General features: G+C 48.1%; 1 protein-coding gene across 1 annotated transcript in view; it reads right to left on the bottom strand.

Annotated features, from left to right (window-relative positions):
* ttn.2 (titin, tandem duplicate 2) overlaps positions 1 to 19390 on the bottom strand; it is a 211554-nt gene that overhangs the window by 30308 nt on the left and 161856 nt on the right. Inside the window, exons 212-217 of the mRNA XM_070914051.1 lie at positions 19282 to 19386; positions 19003 to 19200; positions 18539 to 18835; positions 17767 to 18354; positions 17269 to 17571; positions 12 to 17105 (exon numbers count right to left, since the gene is read on the bottom strand). Of these exons, the coding sequence (XP_070770152.1) occupies positions 12 to 17105; positions 17269 to 17571; positions 17767 to 18354; positions 18539 to 18835; positions 19003 to 19200; positions 19282 to 19386 (18585 nt within the window). The remainder of the gene's footprint in view (positions 1 to 11; positions 17106 to 17268; positions 17572 to 17766; positions 18355 to 18538; positions 18836 to 19002; positions 19201 to 19281; positions 19387 to 19390) is intronic.

The following is a 19390-nucleotide window of genomic DNA, read 5'->3' on the forward strand; positions in this document are numbered from 1 at the left end:
AAATTTAATACCTGTGATCTTGGTTCCCTCTTTGGTCTCAGCAGGAACACCTACACCGTACTCATTTTCGCCTGTCACTCTGAAGTAGAAGACTCCTCCCTCCTGCAGGTCCGTCACCTTGTATGTCAGTCTGTGGCATGTGTCAGTCAGCCTGGTCCAGCCTTTCTTGCTGGCCTCACGGATATCAACAACATAGTTCTTGACTGGTCCTCCTCCCTCATTCTCAGGGGTGTCCCAGGTTACAGTAGCAGAGGTCTTGGTCACTTCCTTGACCTCTACATGGGCAGGAGGTCCAGGGGAGTCCAGGACTCTGACACTGAGTGTCAAGGTGGAGGTTCCAGCTATGCTGGACAAGGTGACGGTGTATTTGCCAGAGTCGTTGCGAGTTGCTTTCTCTAAGGTGATCGACGTGAAGGTGTCTGTGGTGTCAATGACAGCACGAACTCTAAGGTCAACATCAGGCTTAGTCCACGTAACACTGGGGATGGGCTTGCCTTTGAAAGGCACTCTCATGGTGAATGAGCTCCCATCCTTCACAATAAGAGTCTTCCTCATCTCATTGCTGATGTCAAAGACTGGCTCCTCCTCTCTTTCTTTGGCGACCTGTTTGTCTGACTCAGGACTGGGCTCACTGACTCCTATCTTGTTAATGGACTTGACAACAAACACATATTCAGCCCCAGGTGTCAATCCCACCACTGTAAACTCTGTGTTCTTGGTGTTCTGGACTCCAACAATCCATTCATCATCTAAAGTCTTCCTGTATTCTACTCTGTAACCAGTCACAGATGCTCCACCATCAAATAGTGGCTTATTCCATGACAGGGTGACTGTGGTCTTTGTAGAGTCAATGATCTTAGGCTTAGCAGGAGGTGAAGGCAGGAACTGTGGGTCTTCAGCCTTGGTGAGAGGACAACAGATGCTGGGAGCACTGAGGCCAGCAGTGTTCTCTGCAAACACTCTGTACTCATACTCACAGCCATTACGTAGGTGTGACGCTTTGACTCTGAGGTCATAAACAGGTTTCTTGTTAACACGGCACCAGCGAAGGCCTGTTTTCTCTCGCTTTTCAATGACATAGCCAGAGATACTGCTGCCACCATCAGAAACTGGTCTTTCCCAACAGATGGTCATTGCCTCACTAGTAACGGAGGTAACCTGGACATTCGTGGGAGCTGCAGGCACAGTGAATGGATCCATGGCCTTTGATGGTTCACTCTCCAGTGCCTCACCATCACCATATTTGTTGACTCCCCTGACTCTGAAGATGTACTCATTTCCTTTGAGTAGCTTGGTCACTTTACAGGTGGTTGCCTTCATGTCACCATAGACAAGAGTCCAGGCAAGACGACTGGTCTCGCGTTTCTCCACAATGTAGTGCATGATTTCAGCACCACCGTTCTCCTGAGGGGGTCCCCAGGTTAGGGTGCATTTCTCTGCTGTGAGGCCAGACACTGCCAAAGGTCCTGAGGCAGGTCCAGGTCTGTCCAGAACCTTACAGTTGATAGCCACAGACCTGGTTCCTGCCACATTGTGCAGGGTCAGGACATACTGGCCAGAGTCCCTCCTAATAGCATCTCTGACAACCAGGGTGGTTGTGAAGTTGGTAGAAGTGATTTCACACCTGGCCTTGGCCTCAATCTCCTTTCCATCCTTAGACCATGATACAACTGGGAGAGGACGGCCTGTGATTTCAGCATCAATTCTAATGATCTCTCCAGCTTTAATGACAACCAACTGTCTCAACTTATCTTCCAGAATAATGGTGGGAGGGTCTACATCATCCTTGACTGTGACAGGACCAGTGCTCTCTGAGGGAGCACTCAACAGCTCAGCAGAATTCTTAGCGATGACATGGAAATCATATTGGACATCTTCTGTGAGGCCTGTGACATCAAAGTAAGTGTCTTGCAAGTTGGTGAAGTTGCATTTCAGCCAGCGACCATTGGGAAGTTCTTTACGCTCAACAATGTAGCCAGTTACCTTTGCTCCACCACCATACTCTGGCCTCTCCCAGAAGAGTGAAACGGAGGTCCTAGTTATGTTGGTGACTCTAAGGTTACAGGGAGGTTCACATGGATCCCTGGCTGACACAGGGTCACTGGCCTTGGTGCATGGACCAATGCCAGCAATATTCTCAGCATAGATTCTGAACTGATACAGCAGGCCTTCTTCAATGCCTGTCATCTTAAACTGGTTCTCAGCCAGTAGACCTCTGTTGACCTTGGTCCATAGGATGCTGCTTTGGACTTTGCATTCAATGTGATAACCAATAACAGGGCTTCCACCATCACTGGCAGGTCTGCCCCATACCACGAGCATGCCATACTTGGTGGCTTGGGCAACATGGAGGTTGGTTGGAGGGCCAGGAGGCTCGAAGGGATACTGGGCAACAACAGGAATAGAGTCAATGGCAGGACTCTTGCCATAACGGTTCTCAGCTGCAATACGGAACTGGTACTCTGTTCCCTGAGTGAGGCGAGACACCTTGATTGATGTCCTGGCTACTGTGGCTGAGACAATCTGCCATGTAGTTGTGGTGGTGTCTCTCTTCTCCACCACATAGTTGTTAATCTGGCATCCGCCATCATAGGTTGGATGATCCCAAGACAGAGAGATGAAGTCAGCGCTCACCTCATCCACCTTAATGTTGCTGGGTGGGCCAGGTTTGTCCAGGATTATAACAGAGATTTCAGCTGTCTTGGTGCCAACTGAGTTAGTCAGAGTAATCTCATACTTTCCTACATCCTCCTTGGTTGCATCCTTGATGACAATTTTGGATGAGGTTTTAGAAGTAAGAACATTGACCCTGGTTGTCTGCTTGAGCACTTGGCCATCCTTCTTCCAGAACACCTCAGGCTGAGGTCTGCCTTTGAAGGGAACATCAATCTTCAGGTCATCTCCTGCTTTTACACTGTATGTATTGAACAACAGGTTGATGATGGGCTCCCCTGTGATGTCCTTCACCACCACAGGGGTAGCCAGAGGCTTGGCGTCACTCTTGCCCTTATCATTCACAGCAATCACCCTGAAGGAGTATTCCTCTCCAGTTGTGAGTCCATCAATAGTAGCTTCCAGTGCTTTGGCTTCACAGCACACAGTCCATTTGTCATCTCCCTTGGGCTGCATCTCCACAATATAGTTTGTAATCTTGCTGCCTCCATCATGATCAGGTTTCTCCCAGGCAAGGGTGACAGTATGACGAGTCACATCAACCAGATTAATCTTACCAGGAGGCAAAGGAATCTCCGACACCTTAACTTGATCTGTGGAAGTAGGCAGACCTACTCCCAGCTCATTCACAGCCAATACACGGAAATAGTATCGGCCTCCCTCCTGCAGGTCAGAAATAATGTAGGAGTTCCTCACACAGTTGGTGCAAACACTGGTGAAAGCCATTCTCTTCTGCTCTCTCTTCTCCACAATATAGTGTGATATCTTAGCCCCACCATCAATTAGAGGAGGCTCCCAGGAGAGAGAGACAGAAGTTCGCTTTACATCCTTAACCTCCAGGTTGTTAGGAGCACTGGGGGAGTCCAGAACTCTGACATTAATGAAGGCTGATTTAGAGCCACTGAGGTTCTCAAGGGTCAGTACATATTTGCCAGTGTCGAATCTATCAACATTCTCAATCACCAGCATTGTGTAAGAGCTTGTGACTTCAATCTGGGCACGCTCATTCAGAGTACCATCAGCCTTTGACCATCTGACCTCAGGCTCAGGCTTTCCTCTGATTGTCACAAACAGACGCAGGGTGGCGGTGGCACGAACATTGACCATCTTCCTCAGGTCGGCATCTAGTTCTATTTCAGGAGTCTCCAGCTTCTCTGCAGCGATCACAGACCCAGGTACGTCCACATGCTCTCCTACTCCCTCACAGTTAACAGCACAGATGCGGAAATTGTACTCTGCATTCTCCTTCAGTTTCTTTACAGTGTAATGAGTGGCCTGAACACCAGTGGGTAGTGTGCAAATGATCCATTCATCATCTGCAGCCTCCTTCATTTCAACAGTATATCCACTGATCTGTGCTCCACCATCATAGATAGGCCTGCACCAGGACAGAGAGACTGTGGAGCTTGAATGGTCAGTGACTTTGGGGTTATTTGGAGGCCCTGGTGGATAAGTGGCATCACAGGCCTTGATGTATTGAGTTGGTTTGCTAGGCTTTCCCACACCAGCAGCATTTTCGGCTGAGACTCTGAATTCAAAGGAGTGGCCTTCTGTGAGGCCAGTGCATCTGAATCTCAGGTCATTCAGCCTCTTTTTGTTGCACTTAGCCCATCTGATGCCATCCTTATCTCGTTTTTCAAGGATATATCCTTCAATCTCAGCTCCTCCATTATCCTCTGGTCTCTCCCAGGTAAGCACCATGGAGTCCCTAGTGATAGCGCTTGCCTCTGGGGTGGAGGGGGCACTGGGAGTGGTGAATGGGTTACGAGCAATAACAGGCTCAGATTCCAAAGGCTCACCAGCACCATATTTATTCACAGCAGTGACTCTGAAGATGTATTCATTGCCAGGCAGCAGTTTTGTGATTTTGTAGCTGATGGCCTGGATCTTGGGCTCAACCATGGTCCATGACAAACGGCTCGTCTCTCTCTTCTCAATGATGTAGTGAGAGATGCTGGCTCCACCATCATGTGACGGATGGTTCCAGTGAAGATAACATTTCTCAGCTGTGACCCCCTTGACCTCTAGCGGGCCATCTGGAGGACCAGGTCTATCCAGAACTTTAACATTAACTGGGATCATCTTGACTCCTCCCACATTAACAAGTTTGAGGACAAAGTGGCCACCATCCACTCTGATGCAATCCTTGACTGTCAGAATAGTACGTGTGAGTGTGGACTTGACCTCCATTCTTGGTGTGGTTTTGTCAATCTCCTTTCCATCCTTTAACCATATGACCTCAGGTAGAGGCTTGCCAGTGTAGTCAGCATCAATAAGGAATGTCTCACCAGCATGAACAACAGTCAGATCCTTGAATTTACAATCCATGGTGGCTGCTGGAGCCTCAATTTCATCTTTGGCAGTAATTTCTCCTGTACTCTGAGAAGGATGACTGGAAATGCTGGCGGCGTTCCTGGCAATGACTCTGAACTCGTAAACACAGTCCTCAGTCAGGCCAGTGAGTGTGAACTGGGTATCAATGATGTTGGTGAAGCTGGCCTTCATCCAGCGGGTATCTGGGTGCTTCTTCCTCTCAATCACATAGCCAGTGATTGCACTGCCTCCATCATACTGAGGCCTGGTCCACTGGAGCGTCACATGGTTTCTGGTGATATCAATAGCCTCAGGAGTTCCTGGTGGGTCACAGGGGTCCCTGGCAACTGTGCTCTCAGAGACCTTGCTAGCTGGACTGAGTCCAGCAATGTTCTCAGCATAAACTCTGAATTCATACTCAATACCTTCTTCCAGCTCTGTAGTCTTGAAATGAGTGTCTGGGATTAGAAGCTTGTTGAGTTTAGTCCACAAGAGGCTGTTCTTCTCCTTTCTCTCAAGGTGATAGCCTAGGATGGGACTGCCTCCATTGTTGGTGGGAACTTTCCACTCAACAACCATGTTATCCTTGGTTGCAGCCGAAATACTTGGTGTTCCTGGGGCAGCAGGCTCACTGAATGGATACTGAGCAATAACAGCAGGAGAGACAATAGCAGAACTCTTTCCATATCTATTCTCAGCAGACACTCTGAATTGATACTCAACTCCAGTCTTCAACTTGGTGACTTTGATGGTTGTTCTGGCAATAGTAGCAGACACAATCTGCCATGCTGTTGTGGTGGTGTCTCTCTTCTCCACAATGTAGTTGTTGATCTGACAGCCTCCAGTATACCCTGGTGGCTCCCATGAGAGAGTGGCATAATTAGAGCTCACCTCCTCAATCTTCACAGGGCCTGTGGGTGGGCCAGGCTTATCCAGAATAATGACAGCAATCTCCTCTGTAGCTGTTCCGGCACTGCTGCTGGCTGTGATAGTGTATTTACCAGAGTCTTCTTTATTTGCTTCTTTGATGCACAGCTTAGTAGATGATGGTGTGCTGGATACATTTAGTCTGGTTGTCTCCTTAAGAGCTTGTCCATCCTTCTTCCATTCAACCTTGGGCACAGGGCGTCCAATCACTGGAATCTCAATCTTCAGATCCTCACCATGCTGTAAACTGTAAGTGTCGAATGTCATCTTGAATCTGGGCTCGATAGTTAGATCTTTAGCAGTGACTGGTGCAGCCAGAGACCTGGGGTCACTCTTGCCCTTCTCATTGAAAGCAGACACTCTAAACAGGTACTCATGTCCTGCGCTGAGGCCTGTGACAGTGCCCTCACAAGTTTTGGTTGTGGTGGCCACCACCCATTCCTCTGAGCCCACAGGCTGCATCTCAATGTAGTATCCCATGATCCTGCTGCCTCCATCATGGTCCGGCTTCTCCCAGGAGAGTGAGGCAGAGGTTTTAGTCACTTCAGTCAAAGTGACCTTACCCACTGACAGAGGAGGCTCAGAAGTCTTAACTGAGTCTTCTGTCTCAGCCGGTTGTCCCACACCAAACTCATTCTCTGCTAAGACTCTGAAGTAGTAGATAATTCCCTCAGTGAGGCCAGTGATACGGTAGCTTGTCTTTGTGCACTTGTTGTCCACGTTGGAGTAAACCTTCCTGGTAGACTCACGCTTTTCAACGAGGTAATTCTTGATTCTTGCACCACCATCAATAAGAGGAGGCTCCCAGGTCAGTGTGACACTTTCCCTCTTAATGTCCTTCACTGTTAGATTCAGAGGGGCCCCTGGAGTGTCCAGAACTTTAACAGAGACAAAGGCTGATTTGGTGCCAGCACTATTTTCCAAGTTCAGAATGTATTTTCCAGCATCAAATCTGTCACAGATGTCAATGGAGAGCTGTGTGTATTCTTCACCAGTCTCTATCTGAACTTTACTGGGCAGTTCTCCATCCTCCTTGGCCCAGCTGATCTCAGGAGTAGGACGACCCTTGAATGGAATGCAGATTCTCATTGAGCCTCCTGCTCTGACAACTATTCCCTTCCTGAGCTCTGAATCCAGAATCATCTCTGGAGGATTAATCTTATCCATAGGTTTCACAACTCCCTGGATCTCGGTGGGCTCACCAACACCCAGCTTATTGATGGCACATATGCGCACCTTGTATTCCTGGTGCTCTATCAACTTGGTGATGGTAAAGTTGGTAGCATTAACTCCAGTGGATGGGGTACATATGGTCCACTCCTCCTCATCAGCCTTGGTCATTTCCACAGCATATCCTTGAATCTCACAACCACCATCGTAGATAGGCCGATGCCAGGCTAGACTGATGGAGTCTTTAGTCATATCAACCACATGCGCATTGGTGGGACAGCCTGGTTCAAAGGTGGGGTCACAGGCTTTGAGGTAGGGTGTAGATGGACTTGGCTGACCCACTCCAGCTGCATTCTCAGCAGATAACCTGAATTCATATTCATGGTCCTCAGTCAGTCCTGTTACTCTGAAACGCAAGTCTGTCACTCTGCGTTTGTTGCACTTGGTCCACCGCACTCCAGCTCTGTCTCTCTTCTCAACAATGTAACCAACAATCTCACTGCCTCCAGTAGTCTCGGGGCGGTTCCAGCAGACAGTCATTGAGTCCCTGGTAATGTTAGTGATCTCAAGCTCCTTAGGTGAGCCAGGAGCAACAAATGGATTTCTCATGATGACCGGCACTGATTCAAGAGGCTCGCCCACGCCGTATTTGTTGACAGCCATGACTCTGAAGATGTACTCATTGCCCTTCAACAGTTTGGTAACCTTGAACATCGTAGCTCCACAGTCACTGGAGACCACAGTCCATGCCAGGCGACTGGTTTCTCTCTTCTGAATGACATAGTAAGAAATGCTAGCTCCTCCATCATGCCTGGGTGGCAGCCATGACAGTGAGCACTTCTCCTCAGTGACGTTGCTGACAGTAAGAGGTCCCTCTGAGGGGCCTGGTCTGTCCAGGACCTTCACACTGAACGGGACAGTCTTAGTTCCAGCCACATTAGTCAGAACCAGCGTGTAATGTCCACCATCCACTCTAATGGCATCCTTCACAATGAGCAAAGCCTTAAAATCTGTGTTTTTTATCTCAGCTCTAGCTGAGTTTTCAACTTCAACATTTCCTTTGAACCACTGAGCTGTGGGGATGGGCTTTCCTTCCACACTTGCCTCCAGACTGAAAGTCTCTCCAGCATGGATAACAATGGTCTGGTTGTACATAGGATCTGTCTCACACTTAGGTGGGTCAACTTCATCCTTAGCTGTGATAGATCCTGTGCTCTCAGAGGGCTTGCTGATAGCACCAGCTCCATTCCTTGCAATTACTCTGAAATCATATTTACTGTCTTCTTTTAGGCCAGTAACTGTGAAATCATGTTCAATTATGTTTGCAAAGCTAGCCTTCATCCACTTTCCTTCAGGAAGGTCACGTTTCTCCACTGTATAGCCAGTAACTAAGCTTCCACCATCATACTCTGGAGGGGTCCACCTCAGCTTCACTGAGTGCCTGGTCACAATCACAGCCTCAGGATGGCCAGGAGGATCACATGGGTCACGGGCTACATAAACCTCAGAGACTTTGCTGCATTTTCCAATGCCAACAATATTCTCAGCATAGACTCTGTACTCATACTCAATGCCTTCCTCAAGAGGAGTTGATTTGAACCTGCAATCTTGGATGAGCATTTTGTTGATCTTGGTCCAGAGGATACTGTTCTTCTCTTTCCTCTCTAGATGGTAGCCCAAGATGGCACTCCCTCCATCAGATGGGGGTTTGTGCCACTCAACCACCATATAATCTTTAGTGTATGAAGACACAAATGGTGTTCCTGGTGATCCAGGCTCCTGGAATGGATACTGTGCCACAACAGGTTCAGAATCAATTGCATAACTCTTTCCATATCTATTCTCAGCATAGATTCTGAACTGGTATTCAGCGCCTGTCCTTAGATTGCTAACTTTTAGAGTGGTTCTGGCCACAGTAGCAGATACAACCACCCAGTTTGTTGTGGTTGTGTCTCTCTTCTCCACGACATAGTTGGAGATTTGGCAGCCACCAGTATATGTAGGAGGTTCCCAGTTAAGAGTCATACTCTCAGCACTGATGTCCTCCAACTTGACAGGGCCTGTTGGTGGGCCTGGTTTATCCAGGGTGATCACCTCAATAGTGGCATCCTTGGAACCCAGGGCATTGGCGATATTGATGCTGTACATGCCTCCATCCTCTCTGGTGGCATCCTTTATGGTGAGGGTTGTGTGATGTGCTGAGTCAGTGACATTGACTCTGGTGGTTTGCTTAAGGGCAGCTCCATCCTTGGTCCAAGTGATGCTTGGCTTTGGATGACCAGCAACTGGGACCTCTATCTTGAGGTCATACCCCACCTGGACACTGTAGGTACTCACTCTGGGTCTAACAGCAGGCTCAATCACAAGGTCCTTTGCTATAACTGTGTGAGCCAGTTGTCTGGGGTCACTTTTGCCCTTGTCATTTACAGCAACCACTCTGAACTGGTACTCCTCTCCCTTGAATAGGTTTGTTACTACAGTCTCCAGTGCCTTCCCACTAGCGCACACAGTCCAAGCTTCACTGTCCTTAGGCGCCAGTTCGACTTCATAGTAACTGATCCTACTGCCACCATCATGTTCAGGCTTCTCCCAAGTGAGAGTTACAGTACTACAAGTGACGTCAACAACATTGACTTTACCAGGTGGCTGAGGCTTCTCAGATATCTTAATTGGTTCTGTAGTTTTAGCGGGGAGACCCACACCATATTCATTCTCAGCCAGAACTCTGAAGAAGAAGATTCCACCCTCTGGAAGAGGCTCTACTTTCCATGACATCCTGTTGCAGGTGGTGATGGTTGTGTAAACTTTCCTAGTGCTCTCCCGCTTCTCAACAAGATAATGCTTAATTTTTGAGCCACCATCCAAAAGTGGAGGCTCCCATGTGAGAGTGACAGAATTCTTGGTAATCTCTTTCACAATGAAGTTAGTTGGTGGACTAGGTGAATCCAGGACTCTGACACTGATAAAGACTGACTTCACTCCATTGGCATTCTCTGCAGTCAGGGTGTACTTGCCACTGTCAAATCTGTCAACATTCTCAATGACAAGTGAAGCATAGCTGCCAGTATTGTCAATCTGGGCAGTCTCCTTAATCTCACCCTCAGCCTTGCCCCATTTCACCTCAGGAGCTGGACGACCTCTCACAGGGACAAACAGCCTAAGAGTACTTGCTGATCTAATGTTGATCATCTTTCTCATATCAGCATCCAGGTCAAGATCAGGAGCCTCAAGCTTCTCCTCCAGAAGAATTTTTCCTGGAACATCAGCATGCTCACCAATACCAACTTTGTTGATGGCACACACTCTGAATTGGTACTCATGCTTCTCCAGAAGCTTTGTCACTGTAAACTTAGTGTCTATTATTCCAGTAGGAGGAGTGCACATAAACCACTCATCAGATGCCACATTGCAGGCCTCAACAATGTAAGCCTGAATCTCACAGCCACCATCATAGATGGGCTTGCCCCATGTCAGGGAAACAGTGGACCTAGATGTGTCCACCACCTTGGGGTTGTTTGGTGGGCCTGCTTTGAAGATAGGATCCAATGCTTTGTAGTACACTGTTGGTGCACTAGGTGTGCCAACACCTGCAGCATTCTCAGCAGCTACTCTGAATTCATAGCCATGGTTTTCTAGGAGCCCTGTCACTCTGAAGCGCAACTCACTCACTGTGCGCTTGTTGCACCTGGTCCATCTTACGCCATCCTTGTCACGTTTCTCAATAACGTATCCCTGGATGGGGCTGCCACCATCCTTAATTGGTCGCTCCCAGGTCACCACCATGGAGTCTTTGGTGATTGTGGAGACTTCTACCTCTGTTGGTGGGTTGGGAGTGACAAATGGATTTCTGGCAATCATCGCTTCAGATTCCAGAGCCTCACCAACTCCATATTTGTTGACTGGAATCACTCTAAAGATGTACTCATTACCAGGAAGAAGTTTTGTGATCTTCAGGTTCAGTGTCTGAACTTTTGGTTCAACTACCGTCCAAAGCAGTCGGCTGGTTTCCCTCCTCTCAACAATGTAATGGGAAACATCGCTACCTCCATCTTGCAAGGGAGGTTTCCAGGAAATGGAGCATTTCTCATTGGTAACCCCATAGATGGAGATAGGGTACTCGGGTGGACCTGGTCTGTCTAGGACCTTGACATTAATGTTAACAGATTTCTCTCCTCCAACATTCTTTATCAGCAAAGTGTACTGACCTCCATCAACACGGATAGCTTCTTTAACAACTAGACATGCTGTAAAGTCTGTGTTCTTGAGCTCTAGACGAGCTGCTTCAGTCATCTCTTGGCCCTCCTTCAGCCAATGTACTGTGGGCACAGGCTTACCATAGACAGCAGCCTCAAGCCTGAATGTCTCTCCAGCATTTACCACCACTGCCTGGGAGTACTTAGCTTCCAAGTCAATCTTGGGTGGCTCCACCTCATCCTTGGCAGTTATGGCTCCAGTAGAATCGGAGGGCTGGCTGAAGACACCTGCTGCATTCCTGGCGATGACACGGAACTCATAAATCTGATCTTCAGTAAGTCCTGTGACAACAAATTCAGTCTCAATGATGTTGGTGAAACTGGCCTTCATCCAGCGGCCAGCTCCCTCCTTCTTCTCAACAACATAGCCTGTGATCTTGATGCCACCATCATACTCAGGTTTGGTCCATCTGAGTGTCACTTGGTTTCTTGTCACAATGACAGCCTCTGGTTTTCCTGGTCTGTCACAAGGATCTCTAGCCACTTGCATTTCACTCAGTTTGCTGGCTTTGCTGAGGCCAACAATGTTCTCAGCATAGACTCTGAACTCATATTCAATACCCTCCTCAAGGCCAAGAACCTTAAATCTGGTCTCTGGGATAAGTTGTTTGTTCTGTTTCACCCACAGTATACTGTTTCTCTCTTTGAGCTCCAAGTGGTAACCCAGAATTTTGCTTCCACCATCATTGCTGGGTTTCTCCCATACAACCACCATGCTCTCCTTGGTGGCTGACTGGACCACAACCGAACGTGGTGGACTAGGCACTTCAAATGGATACTGAGCAACAATGGTATCAGACAGCAGGACTGAGGACTTGCCATATCTATTCTCTGCAGCAATCCTAAACTGGTACTCAGATCCAGTCTTCAGACGGGCTGCCTTGATAGTGGTTCTGGCCACTGTAGCTGACACAATCTGCCAGTTAGTGGTAGATGTATCTCTCTTCTCAACAATGTAATTGTTGATGGCACAACTACCATCATACTCTGGTGGATTCCAAGACAGGACCAAGCTGTCAGCAGTGACCTCATCCAGTTTAATTGGGCCAGTTGGAGGACCAGGTTTATCTAGAACAACAACACTGATGTCTGTAGAGGCCTCTCCAGCTGTGTTGGTTAATTTGATAGTGTATGTGCCCACATCATCTCTGCAAGCCTCCTTAATAACCAGGAGAAGGTTTTTGTCTGTGGCTTCAGCATTAACTCTTGTTGTCTCCTTGAGAACAACGCCACCTTTGAGCCAAGTTGCTGTAGCCTTGGGACAGGCAGCATATGGTACATCTATCTTCAGATCATCTCCTGCTAGCACACTGAATGTGCTGAAATGCAGTTTGAAGGTGGGTGAGATGACCAGGTCTTTAGCCACCACAGGCACACTGAGAGGACGTGGGTCACTAACTCCCTTTTCATTGCTGGCTGAGATACGGAACATGTACTCCTCTCCCTGTGTAAGGCCAGTTACAAGAGCCTCATTGGTCTTTACCACCATGACCTGGGTCCACTTCTCACTGCCTTTACTCTGCATCTCAACAATATAGCCTGTGATTCTACTGCCGCCATCATGGTCAGGCTTCTCCCAAGTTAGTGTGACGCTGGTGCTGGTAACTTCACCAAGGGACACTTTGCCTGGTGGTAGAGGTTTCTCAGACACTTTAATTGGTTCAACAGTTTCTACTGGGAGGCCAATGCCATATTCGTTCTCAGCCAGTATTCTAAACAAGTACATCTTTCCTTCCTCCAGATCTCCAATTTTCCAACTAGACTTGTGGCAGCTGGCACAGACTGTTGAGTAGGCCTTTCTGGTTGACTCACGCTTCTCCACAATGTAGTTTCGGACTCTGGAGCCACCATCAATGAGAGGTGCATCCCAAACAAGGGAAACTGAATCTCTAGTGACCTCTTTGATGGTCAGATTCTGAGGTGCTCCAGGAGTATCTAGCACCCTGACATTAACAAAGGCTGTCTTGCTTCCTGAGGCATTCTCTACAGTCACCATGTATTTACCTCCATCAAACCTGTCAACATTGTCTACCTGAAGAGTGGTAAATGATGGGGTGATTTCAATGTTAGCTTTGTCCAGGGATAGTCCATGCTCTCTTGACCATTTTACTTCAGGTGCTGGTCTGCCCTTAATAGGGACAAAGAGTCTGAGTGTGCTACAGGCTCTGATGCAGACCACCTTACGTAGCTCTGCTCCAAGTTCAATTTCTGGAGGAAGCAGTCTGTCTTCAGCTTTGGGGGTTCCAGGAACAGCAGCGGGCTCTCCCACTCCCTCACAATTAGTGGCACAGATGTTAATTTTGTACTCTTGGTTTTCCTTCAAGTTGGTGATGGTGAAGGAAGTGGCTGTCCATCCCTTCTTGGGAGTGTGAATTGTCCACTCATCCTCCTCAGGCAGGCAGGTCTCCACAATGTAACCAGTGATTTCAGAACCACCATCATACACAGGCTTGTTCCAGGCAAGGGTGATGGAAGACTTGGTTGTGTCCAGCACTCTGGGGTTCCCTGGAGGTCCAGGTTGGAAGATGGTGTCTACAGCTTTGTAGAATGGACTGGAAGGACTAGGCTGGCTTAGACCAGCATTGTTCTCAGCAAGAACTCTGAATTCATACTCATGTCCTGGTGTAAGGCCAGAGACCTTGAATCGCAGATCAGTTACAGTCCTCTTGTTGCACTTCACCCAGCGCAGGCCAGTCTTATCCCTTCTCTCAATTATGTAGGTGTTTATTCTGCTGCCTCCATCATGTTCAGGGCGCTCCCAGCAGACAACCATGGAGTCCTTGGTAATGGTGGTGACTTCAGGCTGCTGTGGTGGGTCACTGGGGACATAGGGGTTGGCACAGATGGCAGGTTCAGACTCCAGGGGCTCACCCACGCCATACTTGTTAACAGCCATGACTCTGAAGATGTACTCATTGCCCTTCAGAAGCTTGGTGACCTTGAACCTGTTCGCCTGTAGGTCTGTGGCCACATTTGTCCATGCCAACCTACTGGTCTCCCGCCTCTGAATGATAAAGTACTCAATCTTGGCACCACCATCGTGTGTTGGATGCAGCCAGTTAAGGACACATTTCTCAGCAGTGATGTCAGTAACAGTGAGGGAGTCTGGTGGTCCAGGTCTGTCAAGCACCTTGACATTGAAAGTGAACTTGGCAAAGCCACCGGGATTGCTGGCAGTCAGAGTAAAAGCACCTCCATCCCTCCTCAGGGAATCTTTGTGTATTAGAGTTGTGTGGAAGTCAGATGTTTTTATCTCTAGCTTGGCAGTATCCTCAAGCTCCTTTCCTTCCTTGGTCCATACCAGAGATGGGATTGGCCTGCCAGTTACACTGGCCTCCAGCTTGAACACTTCTCCTGCCATGACAACAACATTGCTGCTATACGATGCGTCAATATCAAGCCTGGGCTCTTCAATGTCATCCCTGCATGTGATTGCCTCTGATGGCTGGGAAGGAGCACTAATAGCACCAGCTGAGTTTCTAGAAATCACACGGAATTCATAAGTTGCATCTTCTGTCAGACCACTGATTGTGTAGATGGTTTCTAGGATGTTGTTGAAGTTGGCTTTGAGCCAGCGTCCATTGGGCATCTCTCTCCTCTCTACAGTGTATCCAGTGATGGAAAATCCACCATCTCCCTCTGGTTTGGTCCATGACACTGTCACCTCATGTCTTGTGATATTCAGTGCTACAGGCCTGCCTGGTGGGTCCACTGGGTCCAAAGCATACATAGGCTCAGAGGGTTTGCTTGGTTTGCTGAGACCAGCCATGTTTTCAGCAATAACACGGTGTTCATATGCGATTCCATCAACAAGGCCAGTTGATTTGAAAATATTTCCAACAACTAGAGCTTTGCTGATCCTCTGCCACAGAATGCTGTTTTTCTCTTTTCTGTCCACATGATAGCCCAGGATGGCACTGCCTCCATCAGAGGAAGGCTCATTCCAACTAAGATTCATAGCATCCTTGTTGAAAGATGTGAGGACAGGAGTGCCTGGTTGGCTTGGTACATCAAATGGATAGGCCGCCACCACTGACTCCGAGATAATGCATGGTCCAATACCATATCTATTCTGGGCCTTGACACGGAACTGATATCCGGTTCCAGTATTGAGTCTGGCTGCCTTGAATGTGGTGCGGATCACTGTCGCTGCCAACTCCACCCAGGAAGTACCGGTAGTCTCCCGCATCTCAACAATATAGTTGCTGATGGGAACACCTCCATCATTCTCTGGTGCCTCCCAGGACATGAGAACATAATCACATGAGACCTCGTCCAGCTTGATGGGACCAGTGGGAGGACCTGGAATGTCGTGGACCAGGACTGTGATCGTCTCAGTCACTGTACCCAGCATGTTCTTTCCAGTCATGGAATACTGACCTCCATCAGTCCTCTTGATCTCATTGATGTTGAGGATAGTTGATGTTGGTGTGGTTTCAGTGTTGATTCTTTGTGTCTCTTTGAGTGTTATGTCTCCCTTCTTCCAGGAAACCACAGGTCTGGGTTTGCCAAGCACTGGAATCTCCACCTTGACACGATCTCCTGCCTTGCAGATGACCGTCTTCTGGTAGACTCCACGCAGGTCAAACAAAGGAGCACAAGTCTGTTCTTTGATAATAGCAGGCCTGCTTTCACGGGGGTCGCTCCTGCCTGATGCATTGGCAGCCATTATGCGGAAGGTATATTCTGCACCCTCAATCAGATCTGTGACAGTGTAGTCCAGAGCCTTGATGGTGGCCGCATGGACCCACTGGTCAGTGTCCTTCTTCTGGGCCTCAATGACGTATCCGGTGATTAAGCTACCACCATCATGCAGGGGCTTGGTCCATGCAAGGCTGGCACTGTCAGCTGTCACATCTGTAACATACAAGTTCTCTGGTGCAGAGGGGGCCTGGGACACCCTGATTGGCTCAGGGGTTTCAGCAGGCTCACCTACGCCCAGGTCATTCTCAGCAGAGACACGGAAGTAGTAGTAAGCTCCCTCCTCAAGGTCTGGAATCTTGAAGGAACACTTCTGCCATGTGGTGCTAAGTACTGTGTAGGCCTTCTTGGTGGCCTCTCTCTTTTCAATAATGTAGTTGTGAATCTTAGAACCACCATCGATTATGGGGATTTCCCACTGGAGGGTGATGCTTTTCTTAGTGATCTCTCTAGGTTTGAGGTTGACCGGTGGTCCTGGTGTGTCCAGAACTTTCACATTAACAAAGCCGGTTTTCTTTCCAGCAACATTCTCCAGACAGAGGTGGTACTTTCCAGCATCGTATCTGGTGCAGTCAGGAATAACCAGTAGAGTGTAGGACTCTGTAGTATCAATATGTGCACGCGTTTTCAGGTTGGTATCATCTTTGCTCCAGGTTACTTCAGGAACAGGACGACCCCTAATGGGAACAAACATACGGATTGAAGCACGGCACCTGACCACCAGGGTTCTCCTGAGTTCAGCATCCAGCTCATAGTCTGGTAGCGTCTCCTGGTCCACCAGTTCAGTCACTTTCTCAACCTCTGCAGGCTCGCCAACTCCCTCAGAGTTTACAGCGTTGACTCTGAAGTGGTATTTGCCTCCTTTTTGAAGTTTACCAATAACATATTCAGTAGCTTTCACTGGGAACTGTGTCTCCACCTCCCAGTCATCATGCCCCTCCTTTTTGTACTCAACAATATATCCCTCTACTTCAAGACCACCATCATAGTGGGGTCGGCCCCAGGCGAAGGTGGCTGTGCATTTTGTCGTGTCTGTAATTCTGGGGTTGGATGGAGGACCAGGTGGATCTAATAAACAAGAAAAACAGGAGTTTAAAGAAGTTAATGGGGGCCTTTTTCACAAAGGTGCTTGATGTGTATTTTCTGACTTTCTTTCTGACTTTTCTGAGTATGCAACTTTCCTGTTTTAAAATGTAATTCAGAATTATGTGAGAAGACCAGTTTTACTTACACACAATGTCCTTGGTCATCACAGGGCGTGATGGCTCACTTGGCTCACCAAATCCAGCCTTGTTCTCAGCAGTGACTCTAAATTCATACTCTACTCCCTCGCCCAGGCCTTGCACCTTAAAGCGCAGGTCAGGGATTGTCCTCTTGCAGGCTCTCACCCATCTCATTCCTTTCCTCTCTTTCCTCTCAACACAGTATCCTCTGATGTCACTTCCCCCATCCTGTGCTGGTCTTTTCCATGAAATGGTGACAGCGTTCCTAGTGATGGTATCAACCTCTGGGGTTGATGGAGGACCTGGTGGGCCTGGGGAAACAAATATGAAAGAACATTTTGTCAGTTATACCTTGAAGTCTTAAGTTCATAGGTTTTGTTTTTCAGTGAATGGAAATTAACTTGAACTATTAAATCCTTCACCCTGAATGATTTGTATAATCCTATGGTTATCTAGAAACATCATACAAATTATAATTATATTATATATAAACCATATACACTTACGGTAACTGTCAACCATTTTGACTGGACCAGACTGGCTTGAGTCTCCAGTGCCATACTGGTTCACAGCAGACACTCTAAAGATGTACTCGTTGCCCTTGATCAGTTTGCTGGCTACATATCTGCAGTCCATGACGTTTTCAGCTAGCTTGGTCCACTGCAGGCGGCTGGTCTCTCTCTTCTCAAGGATGTAGGACTTGATAGAGCAGCCTCCATCCTCCTCTGGTGGAAGCCAGGTCAGAGTACACTTCTCAGCTGAAATGTTACTGGCTTCGATGGGGCCTGGAGGTCCAGGCATGTCCAGGACCTTCACCTTTACGTGTTCTTCCTTAATGCCGAAGGGGTTGCTGGCGGTGATGGTGTACTCTCCTGTGTTCTTCCGGCTTGCATACTTGATAGCCAGAGTGGAGGAGGTGGGGGTGCTGGTGATGGTGATGATGTCAGAGCTCTTAAACTCGCGGCCTCCCTTCGACCAGACAGCAGTCGGTGGAGGTTTTCCCACAATCTTGGAGGCTGAGATCACGATGGTGTCTCCTGCCCTTACTGACACACCGTCCTTCATCTCTGGATCAATAGTGATGGTCGGGGGCTCTGCAGAGAGGTTGGAAGAAAGTTGCCTTATAATTGTCTACAGACCTCAGAATTTCAACTTTATGACAATATGACTTTTAGGACCTGATATTTGTAAAACTAAAATAAAAACATTTCAAGGACCCGCATTCACCCAGATGTTTTAACTGCCAAACTACCCAAATTAGTTTACTGATCAACTTACCATACTCATCCTTGCAGGTCAGAAGCTCAGTATGCTCTGAGGGAACACTGATAGCCCCAGCAGCATTCTTGGCCCTGATCCTGAACTGATACTGAGATCCCTCTGTCAGGTCTGTGACAGTGAACGCACAGCCCTGGATGTTGACATGATTGGCCTTCATCCAGGCCTTGCCGCCAGCCTCCAGCTTCTCCACCATGTAGCCAGTCAGCTTGTGGCCGCCGTCATATTTAGGAGCAGTCCACATCAGAGTGACTGTGCTCCTGGTGACGTTAATGACTTCAGGCTTGCCAGGCGGATCTAACAGAACACAAAGTGAACGCATTAAAGCATACAGAAAACACAGAACATGCTTTTAAAAGTAGCATTTTCCATTTTCCATTGAAGTATTTTGTAATGTAATAAAAACTGAGAGTTGCCAAAGAAGAATTTGTGTCTTCACATTAGGAAAAAAGCAGTGAACTCACCAATAGGATCCAAGGCAACCACAGCCTCAGTGGCCCTGCTTGCCTTTCCAAGGCCGGCTGCGTTCATGGCCATCACTCTGAACTCATACTCTAATCCCTCTATCAGTCCAGTGACTCTGCACTCCTTCACTCTCAGAGGAGTCTTACTGGCCCGTTTCCACATCTGACTGTTCCTCTCCTTAAACTCCACATGATATCCTAGAGAGAAACAAAATCAGTTGATGATAATGATCGTTCTTTGCTATTTGCTCATGCTTACATACAAACTGACATCCATACCAGTAATTGGGGAGCCACCAGTGTCCTTTGGATCAGCCCAAGTCAAGATGGCCGACTCGTGGCGGATGCTCACTATTTCTGGAGGAGCAGGTGCCTCGGGCACATCTGG

The sequence above is a fragment of the Enoplosus armatus genome, chromosome 11 (genome assembly GCF_043641665.1).
Source record: "Enoplosus armatus isolate fEnoArm2 chromosome 11, fEnoArm2.hap1, whole genome shotgun sequence".
Classification (NCBI taxonomy): domain Eukaryota; kingdom Metazoa; phylum Chordata; class Actinopteri; order Centrarchiformes; family Enoplosidae; genus Enoplosus; species Enoplosus armatus.